The 22667-nt window shown below is 37.7% G+C and overlaps 1 protein-coding gene across 1 annotated transcript; it reads left to right on the top strand.

The window, feature by feature from the left end:
- Positions 1–4370: 4370 nt before the first annotated feature.
- Positions 4371–7816, top strand: LOC122041208 (auxin response factor 9-like). The gene is made up of 14 exons (XM_042600819.1): positions 4371–4638; positions 4711–4829; positions 4944–5039; positions 5145–5201; positions 5324–5473; positions 5568–5652; positions 5751–5841; positions 5918–6082; positions 6204–6317; positions 6414–6486; positions 6565–6730; positions 6815–7338; positions 7439–7626; positions 7707–7816. The coding sequence occupies exons 1-14, from the start codon at positions 4611–4613 to the stop codon at positions 7810–7812; spliced, it is 1962 nt and encodes a 653-aa protein (XP_042456753.1). The 5' UTR covers positions 4371–4610; the 3' UTR covers positions 7813–7816.
- The last annotated feature ends 14851 nt before the right edge of the window (positions 7817–22667 follow it).

Raw genomic sequence — 22667 nt, 5'->3', positions numbered from 1 at the left:
TGATCGCCCTACTTAGCTCGACTATCTCACCCACCCGACTAGCCTGCTTAACCCTAACAAGGTTAGCATCTTGAGCTTATGTTAAGACTTAAGTCTAGGTCAAAAAGAAGTGGAATTAAATATCATGCTATATGTGATATATATGCCTCTCAACATAATTTACTCGTGAAAGAAAAAGATGAACAACGGACCATATATTCGTTCGACAAGAAATAATAAAAACATAGTTAGGATTAGGTCTAGATATGCCCCCAAATATATGCTCGATTCCATCATTATCTCACAACCCTTCTCATAGAAGACTCAATAATTAAACATGTCGAAAAGAGGAGCATATTGGTGCACTAGACTAGATAGTGAGTTACATGTGGAAAGGCTGCCCTAATGTAGGTTTGAGAAGATTAAGAGCCTCTCAATGTGGCCTCCTAATTTCTTTGGTCCAACTCTAAGAAAGCAAAGTGCATGCTTCAATCAAGTTGACTCTTATCGCAACTACTTATTTGATTTCTCCTAATCATGATCAAGCTCTCAACTATATCGCTTTCATGCATGTTATATCTTTCTACGAGGAACTACAAGTTATGATCACGAGAGAGCAAGTGAGATAAAGTACGACATATGATGGTAGTCGATATAGAGCTTTGGTGGTGAGATTGAGGAAGAAGGTCACTAGTCGTAATATGAAAGTATGAAACAAATGAATGTCGTGTGATATCGTCTTTTATTATTACATCATAAAATTCTAAATGCTAATTATTAGACATTCAATGCCATTTAGATTATGACATCCATAGAAGAATTATATATAGCAACTTTTAGTTTCCAAAGATAATTAACCAAAGAACAAATCATTAAGGCATAATATTTTATTCCCTCTTAATCACAAAGTGTTATTAATTTATCTCTTCAACCTTGATCGTAGAAGGATTTGATTTCAATATCTTGTAACTTTATTCAAGATAGATATAGATGCCATCCAATTAAAGCCTAATGCGCGTGCTTGTACAAATATACTACTCGATAAGAATGACTCACTGGCCAACATTATGAGTGTGCCAAAATTAATTACCATAATATATATATTCATATACAGGCCAAGTTAAGTCCATATCGAATATTTTAGACGAGATTCTTGGGCCCTACAAGGAATCGAAGCGACTAAGTGCAAGATGTCTTCGTTGAGCGCACATGCCTTTGTTAAACAAATAATTAGAATATGATTAGCGCTTGTCGTATACGGTTAGTTGCATGAGAGTGCCATTAGATGTCCAACCTATGTCAATTAGGTATCTAGTGACCCATAAGTTAAATTTTCTGAAAGAGCACTCTAAAGTTGATAATTATTTTAATTGACATAACTAATTTTAAAATTTTTAAAAGAGCTTACTTTCTCCCATTGAGGTGATAAATTATGTTCTGAATTTATTTGATATGTGAATCAATGAGGAAGATCGCCTATTTCTAAAATTAGTCGGTGAAGGTTGAACACATAAAATTACATTTGCAAGTCGAGCTTCATGGACGATGAATCTACTATAATAATGTCTCGTTGGCGAGCAAGTGAATGTTGACTTTGCAATCACAATCCAAGTCACTTTGATAATATAAGAGTGATATAAATGTGCGGAGCTCATCCAACATTAAAGATGGAGATCACTTAATTCATCAAAAAAATAAAAATAAATAAAAATTGACACAATGATAATGTGAATTTTTAAAACAGCAATAATGATAATTTGAGGTTTTAGCAACACAATTCTCATGCTAAATCATACATATTTTAGAGTATGAGCTCATTTGAGTTAATGAAAGGTATAGATTTTTGACAAAAATTAAAACGCCTCCTAATTTTTTTCGAATCATTATTTAAATGGGTGTGCTATTTTACTTTTTAATAAAAAAAATGCCTCATGTCACTTTTTAGTCGTACGTTTACCCCCTAGCCTTAGTAATGTTCTCATTATCATTTACCCCATGTCACTCCTCCTCCTCCTCCTCCTCCTTCTTCTTCTTCTTCTTCTTAATCTAAATTTTGAGTTAGTATAGTAGCTACAATTTTTTAATTGTTATATATATTATAATAATTACAATTTTATAGCTACTGCAACACATACTTAATTGTTTAAAAATATTTATGCTATAGTAGCTTTAATTGTATATTTGCTATAATGCGGATTCAACTCTATTTATCTATCATTCACGTTATAACATCTAGGACGACTGTAAACAAGCCGAGCCAAGCCGAATTTAAAATGAATCAAACTTTTGAAATAATTGTTCAAGCTTTACTTGGTTTATTTTTGATGAGTTTGAGCTTGTTTGAAACTTGGCTTAAGCTTGGTTTGTTTAAATGTTATCGAACTCTCAACAAGCTTGACTTGAGCTTGGTTCGAGCTTGGTTTGTTTAGATATTATTAAGTTCTCAATTCAAGCTTTTTGATTGTTTAGAACTTTTAATTATTTGATTAGTTATTGAGCTTGATAATTTAAATTTATTTTATTTTATTATTTATTTAGCATATTAAAAAGAATTTTATTAATGAATATGATTTGTGAACATTGTTTATGAACGTTGTTCATGCTGTTAACGAGCCGAGCCGAACCGAACTTTGGGGTGTTCAAGCTTGTTTGATAAGATAACCGAGCCGAGCCGAGCTTAAAATGAACCAAGCTTTTGAAATGAGTGTTCAAGCTTGGTTTGGTTTATTTTTTATGAGCTTAAGTTTGTTTGAAGCTTGGCTTGAGCTTGGTTCATTTAGATGTTATTAAACTCTCAATTCAAGCTTGGCTTGAGTTTGGTTCGAGCTTTGCTTGAGCTTGGTTTGAGCTTGATTCGTTTAGATGTTATCAAGCTCTCAATTCAAGCTTGTTTGATTGTTTGAAACTTTTAATTGTTTGATTGGTTATTAAGTTTGATAATTTAAATTTATTTATTTATTTTATTGTTTATTTAGCATATTGAAAAGAGTTTTATTAATAAATATGGTTCGTGAACATTGTTACGAACGTTAACAAACTGAACACATATGTGTTCAAGTTTGTTTGTTTAGCTTAACGAGCTGTTCAAGCTTGTTTGTTTAATTAATCTTATGTATATTGAACGAACATAAACAAATTCTTACCAAGCCGAACACTAAGTTTGTTCACGAACACTTGGTTCATTTACAACCCTATGAATATTAACAAGTTGAACATATATGTGTTCAAATTTTTTTGTTTAGCTTAACGAGTTGTTCAAATTTGTTTGCTTAATTAATTTTGTGTATATTGAATGAATATAAATAAATTCTTATTAAACCGAATACTAAACTTATCTATAAACACTTGATTCAAGTACCGTCCTATTATCAACTACAGTTTAGTAGTTACTATAATATACATATAATTTGCTCATATAATATTTATTTTATAATCACTACAAAATTATAATTATTATAAATTGTTCGATCCATTCAGAATTTAAATAAAAAATTTAGGCGATAATAAAAATAGTACTAAGGATATGGGGTAAATATATACGACTGAACTGACCGTGAGAATGGCTAAAAGGAAAATGGGCTTGGAAAAACAATGCCTTTCTATTTTGTCTTAGTTTTTTTTATAAATATATTTTTAAAATTATAAAAACAATAGCCTAAAAATCAAGCATCAAGATTCGTGGAAATGCAAATCTGACACGTGGTGAAGCGAAGGCCGTCGGATCAGTATCCACGGTCCAATTCCTGAAACCAGGGAGTCAGTGGCAAGACCGTCATTATGGCCTTCTTCTGAGGGCGAAGTGCGCTCGCAGATGGGAAGATGGACGGTGGCGATGAGATGGAATGGGATGACTGACGCCGTCAGATGCTGTCCGGGCGACCCCGCCCGTCATCGGAGGCGACGTGAGAGAGGGGGAGCCGAAGAAGGAAATGGGGGCGGTCCGGCGACGGCGTTCCCCTTTTCCGTTCCGCTCCAAGTAATTTAGTTCCTCGACTATGCTTCCCTCTCTACCTTCTTCCTTTTCTCCCTCGCGTCGGCTTGTCCAACCAAGACCTTGCCTTAACAATCCATCCGCCTGGCCGCCCACCACCTGTTTGTTATTGGGTGGCACAGCGAACCCATTGCGTAGCTGCGTACGCGTACGGATAAGAATGGTGTTTTGGTAGAGTAATCTATAATCGATAATCTAAACCAAACATTGTAGTGCGTGGCGGGCGAAAGGCGACGAGAGTGAGAAGGAGGCGCAAGCTGCTCGCTTTATTGAGCTCACAGTTCTGCAGCGTCACTGGCCAGGACAAAACTGACCCCGAAAGCATGTCCAGCGGGGGACCAAACTACTGAACTAGAGTCTAGACTCTAGAGGGAAGAAGATAGGAAGAGCAATGGTGGGTGGGAGGGAGGGAGAGTGATGACGGAGGAGTTAAAAAAATGAGTTTTTTTATGCTTAATAAAGGAGGCGTTGTTTTGGCGAATATGGTAGCGCCGCTGCTTTAATGGAGTAATAATAAGATAACTGCCGTTGCTGCTGCTCGTGCAATAGGACCTCGCGTAGGAGAAGGGAGGAGGAGGAGGAGGAGGAAATTGGGATCCCATCGGCTGGTTATTAGCTTCTTCTTCTGCTGCTGACGGCGATGGCGGAAGGGCGCGAGAGCAAGAAAGGTGCTTCCTTTGGGGCTTGTTTGGGTCTCTCTCTCTCTCGATTGTTTCTAACCGTGGAGCGCTCTTGTTAAGGTCTATATGCAGGGGATCCGCTCTACGAGGAGCTGTGGAGGGCTTGCGCTGGTCCTCTGGTGGAAGTACCGAGGGCCAAGGAGAAGGTCTTCTACTTCCCACAGGGCCATATGGAACAGGTGAACGCACGAACTCACCAAAAAAAAAAAAAAGCTACAAAAGCAAAAAAGAAATAGAGTTCTTTTGTTTATGGTTGTTATTCTTGATGGTGTGGTGTCTGGATGTAATTATAGTTGGAAGCATCGATGAATCAGGAGCTAAATCAGCAGATTCCTCTCTTCAATCTCCCTCCCAAGATTCTCTGCAGCGTTGTGGATGTTCGACTGAAAGCGAGTTCATATATTTTTTGTCTATTGTTTTAGTTACAATGAATTTTTTTCCTTGAACTCATCAAGTTTCTGCTCTTGCTACTCTTCGATTACCATACATGTTAGGCTGATACTGAAACAGATGAAGTGTTTGCTCAAATAGTTCTTCTTCCGGAAGTTGATGTAAGGACTCGAATTAGTTCTTGTTCTCACTTTGAGTTTTTGAGATTGATTATTAAGCAAAAGTTACTCTATCCATACAATTTTAATGAGTACTCATTTTTTTTTGGATGGGGCTCTGATAGCAACATGAAGTTCCAAGTCCTAATGAATGTCCCGTGGAGGCCAGACCTAAAGTGCACTCTTTCTGTAAGATTTTGACAGCCTCAGACACAAGCACTCATGGCGGATTCTCTGTTCTTAGAAGGCATGCTACTGAATGTCTTCCTCCGCTTGTGAGTTCCATTTCTTTTATGCCTTCTCTATTTAGCCTGTTTAGGGGCTTTTAAAGATCATTTTGTCGATCGCGAGATACTCTTACTACTGCAGGACATGTCACAACAAATTCCGACTCAGGAACTTGTGGCTAAGGATCTCCACAACTTTGAATGGAGATTCAAGCACATCTTCAGAGGTAAAAAGCATTCCACTTCTTCTCAAGCACTCTATTTCTCATTGAAATCACTAGTTTCCTTCAATTCTTTTGTGGCCATCTTCACTTGAGCTATACAGGTCAACCGCGGAGGCACTTGCTCACCACTGGGTGGAGTACCTTCGTCACAAGTAAGAGATTAGTTGCCGGAGATGCATTTATTTTCTCAAGGTATTACATGTACTTCCAAAAACAAGAGTTTGAGGAATTGCAAGGGTCTCGAGTATTGAGGTTTTTTATTCATCAGAGGGGAGGATGGAGAGCTACATGTTGGGGTAAGACGCCTTGCTAGGCAACCGACGACAATTCCAGCATCAGTCATATCCAGCCAGAGTATGCACCTTGGTGTGCTTGCGACTGCCTCGCATGCTTTCACAACTCATACTCTCTTTACCGTTTACTACAAGCCAAGGTAAGCACGGTGTTTTCTTTTCTTTTCCATTTTAGGTTGCACTGATGAATGGAGAAACTCTTTTCTTCTATTACTTTGGTTGTTGTATTCTTATGATTGCGGTTTGTGGTCCATACAACAGGATGTGCCAGTATATCATAAATGTCAACAAGTACTTGGAATCTTTGAAAGTTGGATACATGGTAGGGACTAGATTTAAGATGAGATTTGAGGGTGAAGATGTTCCTGAAAAAAGGTGATTCGGAACAGAAAATATATCTCATTTTGCATCCTCCGATGTATTTGCTAGTCGTTTGTCATCACTCTGATGGATATAATGTTTAACCTTAAGGTTTTTGGGGACCATTGTTGGGATTGAAGATCTTTCTTCTCAGTGGAAAGATTCTAAATGGAGATCCTTGAAGGTTGATTTGATTTAATCTTACCGTAATAAGTTGTTTCTCATGATTTGAATTTTCATCTATAATGTACATATTTTTCAGGTTCAATGGGACGAGGCAACTAATATTGAGCGACCGAAGAGAGTCTCTCCTTGGGAGATTGAACCTTTCAATGCCAATGTTCCCGCTGAAAATGTCCCAATACCGGTGATTGCCAAGAGCAAAAGATCGAGGCAGCCCAGTGATATTGATGATATCTCAGTCTATGGTAGAGAAAGATTAGTTCACTTTTATCAACTTATTTCTTCCGTCTGTTACTCTATCTTATATTTTCAGTTGTTTATTATTGCAGAATCTAATGCTTCATTCTGGTACTCCGAAGTGTCTGAGCCACAAGATTTAGCGGCATTAATTGGTAGAAATGCAGAAATTGACGAAACAGGAGATACATGGCTATTGATACAAAAAGAACACCAGAGAAACAGTCTCTTACGCATGACAAGTCCACAGGATCCTTTAATGTTTGATGGCTGGTTGAAGGAAGCCCGATCTCCAGTGAAGAGCTCAGCTTCCTCACTAACTTCACTGAAACTATCCCAAGAAGCAAGTGAAGAGACCAAGTACACTATTTGCAGTATGACTGCCCTTAAGTTAGGTAATGCCATAGAGGACTCGAAGAAACCTGAAAGTAGTGCTGCTAATTACCGCCTATTTGGCATTGATCTATCCAATCACTCGAAGCTATCTACTCCTTCGGAAGACTCCGAACAGAAGTTGGGACTTTCCAAAACTCCAAAAGAACAAAAACAATTCCCCCAAGATGGTCCAAAGGAAATTCATGGTCAACTGAATTGTCTAGCCAGAAGCCGCATCAAGGTGAATACTTCTTCGGTTGATGCTATCTAATTTATTCAGAATTAGCTTTGTTTAAACACACTATTGTTAAGTTGCTAAAACAATTTAGTATCGTGAATAGGTTCACATGCAAGGCACTGCAGTAGGCCGAGCTGTGGATCTCACCATGTTAGAAGGATACGATCAACTGATAACAGAACTGGAAGAGATGTTCGATATCAAAGGAGAACTTCATCACCAGAATAAATGGGAAATCGTCTTCGCTGACGATGAGGGTGACATGATGCTAGTCGGAGATGACCCTTGGATGTATTTCCCTCAAATCTTGTTATAGTTAACATGTATAATTTGTCACTGTTATCTAAAATCGCATTATGTGAATGAAACAGGGAATTCTGCAACATGGTTAGGAAGATTTACATCTACCCTACTGAAGAGGTGAAGAAAATGAAGCCTATGGGCAGTCTTAGGCAATCTTACTTAAACAGTGGATGACGGCGAAAGAGGATCCTGAACTGAAGGATGAGTGCTAACCTCATTTGTTTACTCAACAATGCAGTTGACATCGAAATCACGACAGTTGCACGAACATTGCCATCAATGTTGATCACTACCGCTTAGTATCATATATATATATGTATCTGTGTATATAATCTATAGTTTGTGTTGCTTGTTTTGCTGAAGTAGTTGAGTGCTTTGTATTGAGCTTGATGCATTTGGCTTGTAAAAATATGGTATGAATTTTTTCTCAGTTAGCATTTGTAGCTAGTGCTGTTCTTTGAAGCTCAGTCAGCTTTCGAGGCATGACCGAAACAGATTCATCGAATGCTGAGTCATTCATGAATGATTTTTCTATCAAAATTTGAACTTCAATCTACGTTCTAAAGTGGATGAATGCAGTTAAACATACTAAGTATGTACATAGTGAAGTAGTAAATATTCAACTAATTAAAAGTGATCATGAGCAAAAAGTCTCAGTGAATCAAGTCTTCCTTCCTCCATTTCCAGGCTTCCCTTTCCTTGGGTCATGCCTAGGGTTGGGCCCTGTCTCGTAATCCTGTGTGTCCACCATCAGCTTCCTCGGTTGCACCTAAACACCAGTTTGAAATGAAAAACCAATTAAATTGACTGCGCGACCCTTAACTAAGAATAAATCTTTTATTGATCAATTAGAAAAAAAATATACATCATAGTTAAACAAAAACACCAAATTCCTAATAGAAATGTGAAAATTCCGATGCATCAATAAAAGACAGTCCGATACATAAACCTTAGTTTCACTAGTACAAGATCTCGAAGAAAGATGATTGTATCATATTGGACCTATGTATGTAACTTTATTTTATATTTTGTAAGAGGCTGATAAGATATAAGGACTAATTACACAAGGATGAAGCCACATGTTAGCTTCCTCAGGTTTTAGCTCGGGGGCTTAATGACATTGAGGAGGAGCTGCAACTCAGATTTGCCACGGGAGAAAGGAAGAACTGCGAGAGAGAGAGAGGAAGATAGCTCGGGAAATGTGTGAAAGAGTGTGTGTGAGAGAGAGGAAGGTAGTCCGGGAAGAGTGTGTGAGAGAGAGAGAGGAAGGTAGCCCGGGATAAGTCCGAAGGCTATAAAATTTCTGGCTCCCCTACTTATAATCGAATAACTAGTTTGGATCAGTAACCAAGCTAAGTAGCATTGGCTTCACCTTCTTTGCTAAATCTCTGTGTTCGTTCTCATCTCGAATGGCATTGGATGGAGCACTGATGAAGATGAGGAGGAGGAGGAGGAGGAGGCATGAGGATGCTTTCGCCATTGTGGATTTTGTCAAGACTTGAGTATTTGTTCAGTGGATTTGATGAGAGGAAGGAAGGTGAAGAGCTCTTCTTTTATATATAGAGGAGCATATGGCAAACTTGGAAGGTCAACTGATACCCATCAACCCTCCTCAAGTGTACAAAGTCAACTGTGGTTCAACTTTTTACAGAAATATTATGTCTCGTTTTGCATTCTGATTCTAATCTTAAACATGAAGGCTAAGGGGAGAACGAATGCATGCTCTTACTTCCGTGAACATAAATGTGGATGTGCTTTGGAATTCGGCGTCTGGGTTTTCCGAGAAACGATTCGTTGACTTTTGGAGTAAAGGTATGGGTTGTTGACATGGGAATTAGGCGTGCCATCCCAAAGTCAAAGATGATTTCTATCATCCACTATTTATCGAGTTCACATTTAACAGAGGATGATCCTGAAAGCAGTTGTGAAGTATTAAAGTTGGGAGCAAATCACAAGTTTGAACTCCCAAACGGACATATTGGGGAGATTGCAGTCAATTATTATCAGGTAGAGGGTGTAAATCTAATACCTAAATTACACTAACTCAATTAACTTATGTGATCTACATACATTGAATGTCAATCCGGTGCTAAGGCTCAGAGACATCTCTTTTCCAAGATATATTGGTCGGTGGTTGCAAGTCACGGTCATTAATATTAATATGTCTGCTTAGATTTGAGGCACGACCCAATAAACCAGTGGTACCTATCAAAAATTAAGGTAAAACACGTGACTTTTAATAATCCTTATGCTTTCGAGTAGATTAATACAAGTTTACTTTTAATTAAGACATCACCTATGTGAGAGAAAAATAAAACCTCTTTTAAGAAAATTATCATATGTAATTTTTAAAACTTCTAACTAGGCGAGGGTTCATGGTACAAACAAAGACAATCATAATTACTCAAGGTAAGTAAAATAGTTCAAAAACATTATATTTATTGGATGGTCAATAAAGTAAGCATATCTTCACAAGAAAAAATTAGGTAAAACTTACCTATCACATATATATAAAATATAGTAATCCTCATCCCGGGACTACTCCAGGACTATTTCATGCAATATGAAAGAGATGTAAATCGTAAAGGTACTTCGTTTAGCATAGAGACATTTTGCATGAGGAGGTAAAATGGATTAGATGACCCACGATATATTTTACATATATTGAGAATCAATCCTCTAACCTATCACAAGCAAGTACTGCCAGTTCATGGGGACCTATCTATTATATACTTGATTCAACAATTGAATACATTATACATGATTCAACTATAGAATACTATCACCTACATTCTCATTTTCACTAATGTGGGAGATTATTCAAAAAGTGAATGAAAAAAATGAATGGAAATTAATTTTCATGTAAGAATAGTCCTATATTAAAAGGAATAATGAATGAAATTGATTAGGAGAATAATCTAATATTAGGAGTTTTAAGACAAACACTACTAATTTATATTGAATTACAATTATAAATATTTAAATATGTATAAATGAGAGGTCAATGAATAATAATATAATAAAGGATAATTCGTAGAAAGATTTATATAATCCATTCTACTTAATATGATAAAATTTTATTGTTGTTATTATATAGATGAGAAGCTCACTAACAAAAAAAGTGTAAAATTAAGGCTCAGATTATACTCCACTTAATAAACTCGTATGTGAATACAATCAGCGTTAAGTATCATATTGGTCGAGATTTTCTTTTTTCTTTTTTCTTTTTTCTTTTTTCTTTTCGGCTCCTTAAAATATAACTCTTATTTCGATAAAGGATCAATAGTCCAACTCAAAATGGGATTTCAAACTTGGATGTTATCGCCGGTCACAGGTTGATGGTCGTAGTTTGTTGACTTTTTAAAGCGTGTATGAACAGCCCTTTAGTGGGTTTGTTTTAGTGGGAAGAGGCCACCACTGCCACTACCACCGCTTAATTAAGAACTGAAGCTTCATACGAAATCTTAGGATCGTTTCGCCTTTAGTCATGAACGGCCTTCTATATGATTCGTCCACCGGAGTAGGGACGGAGTTATAAATTTTATATTAGGGAGCAAAATATATATATTTATATTGAAGAAAGACGATTATCTATTCTTATGTTTTTTAATTTTTTATACTTACAAATTAAGAAAGGGCGGCTGCCATCATTTCCCCCTAGTTCGGATCCTCTGGACCAATTTCTTCTGGACCATCCCTGGACCACAAACAACTATTTAAAAGATTAGCATGTGCATTGCATGTGTACGTGGAAACACAACTCACGCAGAAGCCAATCTCATGCGAAGCCCTAACCTCTAACCTTCGGTCACCTCCGCGATCCGCCCAAGCCCTAACCTCTCGCCATCTTCCACACCGGTGCCATCTTCCACCTCGCCCAAGCCTTAACCTCTCGCCATCTTCCACCTCCGCTGTCCGTCGGCGTCGTCTTCCACCTCGTCGACAAATTTCTCCTCCGAGGCCCAACCTTGCCCGCGACCGGTGACGGCCCAAGCTCTGCCACCGTTTCTGCGTGAGTTCAACTTTTGGTTTCATTCAACTTTGAGCTTTCCTTTAAGTCCGATTTCTCCTAAAACTGAAACTCTCCCTCTTGTTCCTCTTAAACTGAAACTAAAAGGCAGATTATTATAACTCCGAGCTTCACCCCTCTGACCTCCGACGACACCCAGCCCTGCCCTCGACCTCTGTCGACGCCTAGCCCTGCCCTTGACCTCCGGCGACGCCCAGCCCTGCCCTCCACTGTTGGTTCTAGCAAGTTTGAGTTTTCTGACCAGTTTCTTCCTATTTAAAAGTATGATTTCCAGATTTACAACAGCATGAGGATCTTTACAATATCTGTTTAAAAGTATATTTTTGTCGATTTTGTTTCATTTGTAAGTTGCTAACTGAGTTTAAGAATTTGTATAGTTTAGGTTTGCTATCAAATGTACTTATTGTAAAACCTTTAGAAAAACCTTTATGTATTGCTCTTCATCAGACAATTTCATTTCAAACTCCTCCAATTATTTTTCTTGGTAGAGGATGATTCAAAAGCAAAATTAATTAAGTCGTGAGATAGCTTAAAGCACTAAGTTTATGTTTTATTTGTTGCTTATTACCAAAATGAGATAAGTTATGTGATACTTATTGCTTATTTTCTATTTTTGTTTTTATTTAGCATACAATCTATGAACATTAAAAAATATTTGAATCTAAGTAATTCTCGTTTAATTAATAGGTTGGTATTTCATTGTATCATCAAGTTACAGCTCCATCGACAATACGAAATTTGAAGATGTACCATGCAGAGACCGTGGACGAAGAACATTCGTATGCGTTTCTAGATCAACCAAAAATCCCAGAAGGAGGTATTATCGATGTGGGCAACATGGCTGACAAAAGTGGGTGGTAGCCGATACTTTGTCTGATGAAGACAGTAGTGGAAGATTAGGAAGGATAGAGTCAAGGTTAGGAAGTGAACTCATTACTTCTCGTTGACATAATCTAGGAAAATCAGATGTACCATCAGTAGTCTGGATATTAGTTATAGTGAATCTGACTCTTTTAGCCGTATACCTTATTACTTTGTTAGTTTAGGTGGTTAATTAGTGTTGACTAATGTTGGTGTTGTGGAACATGTTATATAATGGATGTTATGATAGGATAATTAATTTTTTTGTTAAGATGGATGTTGCGGAATATGTTATATAATGGTTTGAAAATTTTGTAATGATTTATTCTGTGTTATTCTTCTTTCGGGACTTATATTGAAAGGAATGTGTGCTATGTTAACAAATTTGAGGTGTCAATGAGGTTGGTCATATGTCTCTTTTGTTCTTCTTTATGAATTTATTGAGTTTCTTTAGTGTGTTATAGCTTCCTTTTGACTTCTATTGTTCTGCCTAGTGTGTTCTTGTTAAAGTCTTAGGATGCGATATACTATTTATTTAAAAAAGTTTGATATTCATTTTCCTAGTTGATTTTGACATGGTTTTGAATTTTCTGGATTGTGTTTTCACCAAACAGTTCGATAACTATAATTTGGCGGATTGGAATTTGGCTACAAGTATCATGCTACAATTGATCTAAATGACATGCAAGCTTAAACTATACCAAAGATATCCCAATGGTGTAGTCGAGTTGTTTTATTACCTTAAACATGCACTCTAAGGCATTTACAGGAGCAAGAAATGTGTTCAACAAGTATTCTCTATGTATCACTCTATGTTTGTATTTGTTCGTTAAGTTGTTAAGTCATTGCATGCTAAATCTTCTCTCATCAATTCTCCAGCAGAATAATCCTATACGATAGAAGATTACCAGAAACTATGAATTCGACAAGCAACAATTTTTCAATCTTCAGAAAATTAACAAAATTTTTCAAACAAACAACATTTTTCAATCTTCACAAACTAACAACATTTTTCAAATTAATAGTAAACACATCTCCATTACCAAAGGAGGGATGCAACAATTTATAAAGTTATGTAAGAGTTTTCAGAAAATTTGTGAAAGCTTAAAATGTTAAATAGATTCAATCTCATCGTTGTCTTCCTTTTTCGGTCTGGATCTATATTAACAAGCATGAGGACCCGTTGGGCAAAAACCAAAATGACTCCCAAAACATTTGGAACCTGTCAAAAAAGGAAATCATATCAATAGATTACCTAACATTTCAAGTGCACATATAAATAGATAGACAAATACGAGATCGTTGATGTCTAAGGGGAGGAGACCGCAGGAGGTGGTCCAGCAAATTGTACAAATAGGAATTGCACCTATCACAGTAAACAACTGTAAACTATTAATGAATTCAGTTTGGGAACAAAGAATTTACATGTAGTTTAACAAAGAATGAATTCAGTTTGGGAACTCCATAAATACACTACTTCACAAGCAACATTAACCATTTAAGTCTATTACTATAATGATACTGATATCATATTTACAAAAACAAACCCAGCACATTGGGAATGTCATATTTTGGATAAATCGTTCACAAGAAATTGTTATAATAACAAACCTTTCTTAAAACAACTACTGGAATATGAACTATACTTTTGTTGTAGGGAGAAAGCATTAAAGATGAAGCAGAAAAGTTCAACAACAAAATCCAATGAATGAATTTAGTTACATTCTCAGGTTTCGTATTATATACAGTTGCACTTACATTACCAGTTTTCAATATATCTTGAATTGTCTTAGCTGCTCAACATGTGTTACAACTAAAAATTGGCATGCACAACTATTTCAACATATGCATTTTTTAGAATTAAAAGTATTGACTGGTGCAATATATTAGTTTCCCCCTATGGATTCATTTTTTTATCCTTAACGTATGAACAAACATCTTGATGTTATTTGGTAATTTTAGATGAGAAGTAACAAAATATATTATGCAACCAAACACTATAGTTACAGATCAATATCCTGAAATACTGGATAAAACTGTACAAAAACTGAATCATTGTTGGAATTTTAATAGGTGAAAAGCAACAAACCAAAACACTGGTAGAAAACCCTTCAAAGTAAACAATTAAAAGCTAAAATCAAATATGAAGCACCAAACAAGCACAAACAAATAGTACCAAAGACAACAAAATAGCAATTGAACTCAGTAACAAATTTCATCGACATAACACTACTAGAATCTAATTTGTTTGGATTGCTAAATTCAGTTTTGAAACCCTAAAAACAAATATGAAATACAAGTGGTTGATAGCATGTGACAGTATCAATCTTCGATAACATTGTGACTGAACATAAATCATTATTATGGATATTTTTGGCAGAGAAACATCAGTCCAAAAACTTCTGAGCAAAATGAAAAAGACTGAAAGGATAGATTGCAACTTCAGAGGTAACTTGAACAACCGTTTATCAAATTTTTAATTGGATAGGGTTCAACCCAACTAGATATTTAACTATCAGACCAAACTAATTATAGTTCTAAGATGTATATATACCTGAGAAAATTGTGATACCAATAATGGTGGAAATTTAGTCTCAATCATATTGAAACTACCAACAGAGCTACCAATTGTTGGCACAGAATTTATAGGCTAAAACAAAAAAATAAAATACAAAATTAGATTGTTATAACATAAATTATCTAACATAAGTAAAACAAATACCAACTTGATGATTGATCCGGTCACATTGTACGCTGGCCACGTTAGAAATAGTTTGATCTACACCCTGTGTAAAAAAATAGAATGATTTAACTTATTCGAATGTAACAACAAATAATACCAAATAAATAAAATTTTGCTAAGTTATGGAATAGAAACCATTACAATTGTTGAAGCTTGATTTGTTTTCCTCGTTGCTTTTCTTTTCCTTGAAATCTTCTTTAACTCACCTTTCAACCTTTTACCTGACATTGCTTTTTTCTTCATTTTAATCCCTTTCACTCCAGTAAAGTTTCCTTCACCATAATCAATTTCCCAGGATGCTTGGCTCACATTTGATTGTTGGACATTTGATTCATTACCTTGTAACTTATCATCCACCATCTTACACAAGCTCAACATAGCATCTTTAACAAACATGTAAGTGTCATCCCTTTCTGCTGCCTTGGTAACCAATTGAACATTCAACCCACATAACTCTTTGTAACGCATGTTTTGAAGTACTTTTGGATCTAAACTAGCATTGTTGGTCATTGAATCATTAACTCCAAAATATCCATTTTTTGCTTTTCTTATCCACCTTTTCAATACATAATCACTTGGAATCTTCATGATGTTTTTCCACGTAAATATTTTTAGAATATGAGAACACAAAATTCCAGCAAATTCATATTTTCTACAGCTACACTCAATTTTTTCACACTTCTTATCAAATGTAAAAATATGATGGTTCCTCTTTTTGTGAGGGGTCACTTTATATTTGGTAAATGTATCAACATCCTCACAAATTTCTAGATTAGAATCATGAGATAAGCACCACTCATGTTGGAAACACTTGTATACCTCATGAGTATAAATTTCACTAGCATGCTTCAAAATTTCAATTGGAAACATTAAATAGGGAACAATTGTATTTGATTTAAAATAAGCTTTTAATTCCTCGTATCGACGATCATCAAGAAGTCTTTGGAAGTGATTGAAGAAGTCTAAAAACTTGTGTTTATAAGTGACATACTTTTTCACAATACTATTCATGCTCTCACTTCTTTGGGTTGTAGTTATATCCGCACAAAACATTTGTCATCCATATACTAAAGCCCATTTTTCCTTGATGTTGTACATGCGCCTCAACCAATCATTGTCTTCAAGTTCATACTTAGCTAACATCATGTTCCATGCTGAAATAAAATTTTCCTCTTCATCAAAATCATATATACATGAGGCAAAATCTTTAGCAAAATCTCTAAACATAGAAAAAACTCCATTCAAATGTATGACAACATTTTGATAAATATGTCAAATGCACAAATGATGATGTGTTTCAGGCCATCTGGAAGCTAACGCTTTTGCCATTGCTGCATCTTGATCTATAAGAATAGTAGTTGACTTTTTCTCACCCATAGCTCTAGTAAATATATCAAATAACCACTCAAAAGTCAAACTAGTTTCATCATATAATAAAGTGGCACCAAAAAGTATGGATTATTTATGATGATTAACACCTACAAACAATGCAATTGGCCGACCTTCATTGTTCTTTCTGTAGGTTGTGTCAAAGCAAACAACATCTTCAAAATTAGCATAATCAGCTCTCATCTTAGCATCAGACCAAACAATATTAGTAATCAAATCATCTTCATCAACTTGGATAGCATAAAAAAAATTAAGATCATCGAACTACATTTTCTACAGATATTCCAATACACCCCCTGTATCCCCAACTCTCATATTTATTGTTCTTTTGGATCGCAAGTAGTTTTTATAATCCTCAGGAATAAATCCTAAATTCTCCCTCTCACTTACTTTCCTTACCATAAGATCATGAGATGCTTTTGGGGGGATTCCCACATCACTTGCCATCTCAATTTGTATCGCTGCAGAAGAAGATATATTCCTATGACTTCTATAGAGGTGCGTTTTGTTTGGACTTGAGAGATAATGATTATGCTCTTTAACAAACTGCACCACAGTGAACTTATTTTTTTTCCGATTACAAATCTTCATTTTAGCCTCACAACCAAACCTTATTTCATCACGACTTGCTTTGACATAAAGATCTCGTTTGTCTTTTCCTCTTTTACCTTGGGCACAACAATAAAAAACTCTATCAAGTAATTTACCAGATTCATCCTTGTGGATTTTACCTCTCCTTACACCAAACCCAACCTTTTTAGCATATGCCAAATAAAATTTACGCATCTTCTTCTGTCTCAAATTCCAATCCTATTTGTGGTATATCCAAATCTGTTTCAATATTCAAGCCTATACAATCAAACAAACAAAGCAAGATGGTAAAAAAGGGAAATTTGATATACTGAATCTCAATACATTTCCAATATGTTTCTTATTACCTTCGTCAATAACATCAAAGTCACCTTCTAGAATATCTTCATTTCCTTCAAAATTCAAACGACGACAACTTGTAGATTCACCCTCCATAATAATTACTTTGATCCTGTAAAAAAAATTATATTTAGGGGGAAAAAATAGTCATAAAAGAAGTATCTAAAAATAATAATATTTATGTCAAATTACTGTATGTTCAACTAGTGCTACACTCTGAATTCAAATTATTCAATCTGTACTCAACATCAAGTTCCAATCTGTACTCAACATCAGAGTGCTCAAGAGTGTTCTTAATGCATTCTGAATTCTAATTCAACATCAAGTTCCAATCTGTTCTAATTCAATCAACCTGCTATGTTTTCAAACATGGCCGAAGATGCAATGTAAATTTTATCCTAGTTAAAGATCTTTAAAATGTTGCTCATTTCATATGTGAGGAATCAATGAAGATTAAAACTATGTGGGTGGTATGGGCCCTTAATTTACTGCTGATCGATCACATAACCAAGATCAGAATTTCCAATCTGTTCAAGTTTTAATAATCTGCCTTTTGGTTTCAGTTTAAGAGGAACAAGAGGGAGAGTTTCAGTTTTAGGGGAAATCAAACTTAAAGGAAAGCTCAAAGTTGAATGAAACCAAAAGTTGAACACACGCAAAAATGGCGGCAGAGCTTGGGCCGTCACCGGTCACGGGCAGGGTTGGGCCTCAGAGGAGAAATTTGTCGGCGAGGTGGAAGATGGCGCCGGCGGACAACGGAGGTGGAAGATGGCGAGAGGTTAGGGATTGGGTGAGGTGGAAGATGGCATCGGCGTGGAAGATGGTGAGAGGTTAGGGCTTGGGCGGATCGCGGAGGTGGCCGAAGGTGAGAGGTTAGGGCTTCGCGTGAGATTGGCTTTTGCGTGAGTTGTGTTTCCACGTGCACATGCAATGCACGTGATAACCTTTTAAATGGTTGTTTGTGGTCCAGGGATAGTCCAGAGGAAACTGGTCCAGAGGATCCGAATTGATTTCCCCTGGCTCCGTCCCTGAGCACGAGGCAATTCCTGATCCAGCAATCCAATATTTCAATAGTTGCAGCACTGCAGACATGATATGATGGTGAGAATAACTTCATATTGTCAAGGAAATGGAAGTATCATTTCACAAAAATAAAAGTTGACTATTTTGGAACCGTCGATTCAATAATTACTAATTGTTCGACTCTTAACTTTAATCTTCATCTTAATCTTAATTTTAATTATTTAAGATGATTGTGATTCACAGTTAATTATCAATTCATTGTTTAGCTCACCATTCACTATGATTTAATATTATTATATTAAAAAAATTTAAATAGTAAATTTATGTTTTTTTTAAAAAAAACTTGTACTGATTTAAGTTATTTACGTATCTCCTTAGAATATATGAGTACCAAAGCACATCTCATTCGTTTATACCCTTTTACGCTAAGAAGTGGCATTGCTACTCTTATTTTTCATTCATGTAGTATTCATTTATTCAGTATCAAAATTTTCAACTTTCATCATTGGTGGATTGAATTATGTTCAGTCCTCATTCGGAATCACTATTTCATTGTCCCTCCGAGATCAAGATGATGAATCTCCTCGGCCTCCCGTTGTTGTAATCGGAAGTGAGTTGAAAATGTGTAGAATTGAAGTCGAAAGTGTGTAGAGATTACGGAATTGAGAATGAGAGTGGAGAAGATGAGTATGGAAATAATGAAATGAATTATCTATTTATAGAGTTTGGAGAATAACAGACATTAAATCGTAGTCGTTGATAAAATTTAATCAAATGATCTCAACAATTGATAAAAAAAAATATATACAAAAACCCTTTATCCCAACAGCTAGAACCAACGGTTGGAATGCCAACGTTCAAAAAAAAAATGAAAAAATTGAACCGGTAGACTAAACCAATGGTTAACCGCTAGTTTGATAGTTTTTATCGGGCTAGAAGCTAGGCTGATTACAATTCCGATCTGACAACTGAGATACTAGCCCATTAACCCTTTATAGATCCGAGCTAAGGTCTAACCCGAGGTTGGATCTACTTATGTCTACTAGAATCTGACATATCAAGTAAAAGAAGATTTTGTTCTTTGTTCTGGTTACTCTACTCTAGGTGTGGATAGGAGAAGGAAAGATACAAAGTGAAAACAAAAATCTTAGATAAAAAAGAAAGAAAAAGAAGGGAAAGAGAGGGCAAAAAAATGAGTTACACTCACTAAGCCTTAATGTTGCAAGCAACCCTTGGTCATGAGCAACCTTGCTCGTGGCTGTGAAAGCACTTGTGATCGCGAGCGAGGTCACCCTATGGATGCGAATACACAACCATGAGCGAGGTTGCTCACAACTGCAAGCTATCTCTCGCAGTTGTTGGTACAGTCAGCACTAATAATTGAGTTTATATTTTGATGCATGACAAATGATTAAAGTTAGATAATGTGTAATCAAATATATTTACCAAGTGTGTAGAGTAAAGAACTTGATGGGTCTAGAAGATCTAACACCAGGTTGAAGTCCAGTTAGGTAAAGAGAACATGATAACTAGTAAGAAGCCCAGATATGTCAAGAGAGGACTTGATATTTGATAGGAAGTTCAGTTGGGTCAGTAGGACGTGACAACTAATTGAAGTCTAGATGATGCATTTAGCAGAAATACCTGGTGGGTCAGACATCTTGTCAAGTAACTTTGTAAATGGTAAGTGGAGGTAAACAACTAGAGGAGAGATCCATTAAGGACTAATAGTGGAATTGTAGGCGTTGATCCAACTTAGATCCATTTTGAAATCTAAGTTGAGACCAAGACTAGATCCTGGTTGTGTCAGACATGATCTAATTCATAAATTTTAGTGTGTGTGTTAACTATGTTTGTAGGTATTCTTTATTATTTTGAACTAACATATTTTGCATGAGTTGGAACAAAAAATAAGTCTCGGATAAACAGTGTATTGATACAATTGGCACCAATGGTCAAATCTAAGTGATCCGGCGATAAGAACAGGGACCCACCTCTGAGGGAAGTCAACGCCATGTGGAAGTCAAAGGGCCGAACGACCGACCGGAGGAGAGGAGACCGGTCGGCCAAACGGCGTCCCATCGGAGTCCAAGGCACCCGGCGAGGAGTCAGGGTTCCGACGCTCGTTGAACAGGATTGTACGGCCGAGCGGGTGGCCCACTCGGCCGAAGGCATAAAGTAGCAATACTGCGATCAGTCTCCACAGAGCACACTACCGGGAATATTTCAAGTGGACCAACATGTATGACCGGCCGGACGAAAAGGGATTGCCGACCGGCCGGATACTCGCCATATAGTAAGGAGAACAGGACAAGGAAACATCCTCTGATAGCGGGTATGTCCGAGGAGCAGGCCATACGCAGGATCTTATGACAGGGGTCCGCTGTCCCGTCAAAGACGTGCTCGGACTGTAGCAGTAAGGGGTCAGGTAAGATTTTCTGACAAGCCCATATGGAGGTATGGGCTGAGGACACGTATTCACCTCGATATGTGTTCGTGAGTCCCTTTCTAGCCCTATATAAAGGGTCTCACCCTTCACCGGAGGTACGCATTCTACGATTTTTGGAGCCACTACTTTGTTGTCTGCTTGCCTGACTTGAGCGTCGGAGGGTCGTCGCTGGGAACCCCTTCCCGGCCTGACTTCTTTGCAGGTTCGCCGGAGTGCCGTACGACCGGCCAGAGATCCACGTCATCAACAAGGAGAGAGCCACGTGCCCAGCGTCCGTTGATTCAGCGATTCGGACAGGATCAATTTGGCGCCATCTGTGGGAACGCTCCTGCATCCGATCGGAAGCAATGGACGAAGCTGGACGACCGCATATGGTGACGCTCTCCACGGAGGAGCTCGACGCTCTAATAAAGGCAAGAGCAGCTAAGCTCGTGGAGTAACAGAGAGAGAATGCGCAAGCCGAGCGGCTGAAGCAACAAACAACGTCAGCATCAGGTGGCCGAGCGGAGGCAATGATCCCCGAGCGAACGCCTCCCCCGAGACAATGATCCAACCGACATTCAAGGGGGAGCATCGCCGAGCGGATGAAGATGGATTGGGACTTGGATCAACCATGAAGCGCAAATTATCTCTAGCCTTTCCAGGGCAGGGTGAAAGGTGCACCAATATAATGTGTGCTGTATATTTTCTGTTTGGCTGTATATTTGAAATGCAGGAAGCAAAATGTTAAACGCAATTGGCATTATCTGCCGAGCGCCTATCTCCATGATGTATAAGATCCGAGGCACCGACTCAATGTCGAAGACCCCGGGCCGATCGGCCGGGCGTAAAAATTATCCGAGCCAAGTCATCGAAGACGAAGACCCCTCGCCGCTCGATAGGGCGTATGTCATCAGTGTTAAAATTAGCCTTAAAGGCCGTCGAGCTCCGACGTTAAAAATCGAGAGACGAGCCGGTGTCTATAAACCCTCCGAGCGGAAGACCGTCGAGCTCCGACGTTAAAAATCGAGAGACGAGCCGGCGTCTATAAACCCTCCGAGCGGAAGACCGTCGAGCTCCAACGTTAAAAATCGAGAGACGAGCCGGCGTCTATAAACCCCCCGGCTGGAAGACCGTCGAGCTCCGACGTTAAAAATCGAGAGACGAGCCGGCGTCTATAAACCCCCCGAGTGGAAGACCGTCGAGCTCCGACGTTAAAAATCGAGAGACGAGCCGGCGTCTATAAATCATCCGAGCGGAAGACCGTCGAGCTCCGACGTTAAAAATCGAGAGACGAGCCGGCGTCTATAAATCATCCGAGCGGAAGACCGTCGAGCTCCGACGTTAAAAATCGAGAGACGAGCCGGCGTCTATAAATCATCCGAGCGGAAGACCGTCGAGCTCCGGCATTAAAAATCGAGAGACGAGCCGGCATCTATAAATCTCCGAGCTAAAGAGGCCGACAAAAGGGGCCGCAAATGTCGAAGAAGCTCGCCATCAATATCGTTTAAACAGCTCTACGTTCCGATCGGCCCAAAACCGAGAGGCACTTTAAAATCTAGCGAACGAGCTCTGCTATCAGAACGGAATGAGGCGATTTCGGAATATTAAATATTTAGCCGAGC

This window comes from Zingiber officinale, chromosome 2A (genome assembly GCF_018446385.1).
Source record: "Zingiber officinale cultivar Zhangliang chromosome 2A, Zo_v1.1, whole genome shotgun sequence".
Lineage (NCBI taxonomy): Eukaryota > Viridiplantae > Streptophyta > Magnoliopsida > Zingiberales > Zingiberaceae > Zingiber > Zingiber officinale.
This window is presented reverse-complemented; position numbering and strand designations above follow the sequence as displayed.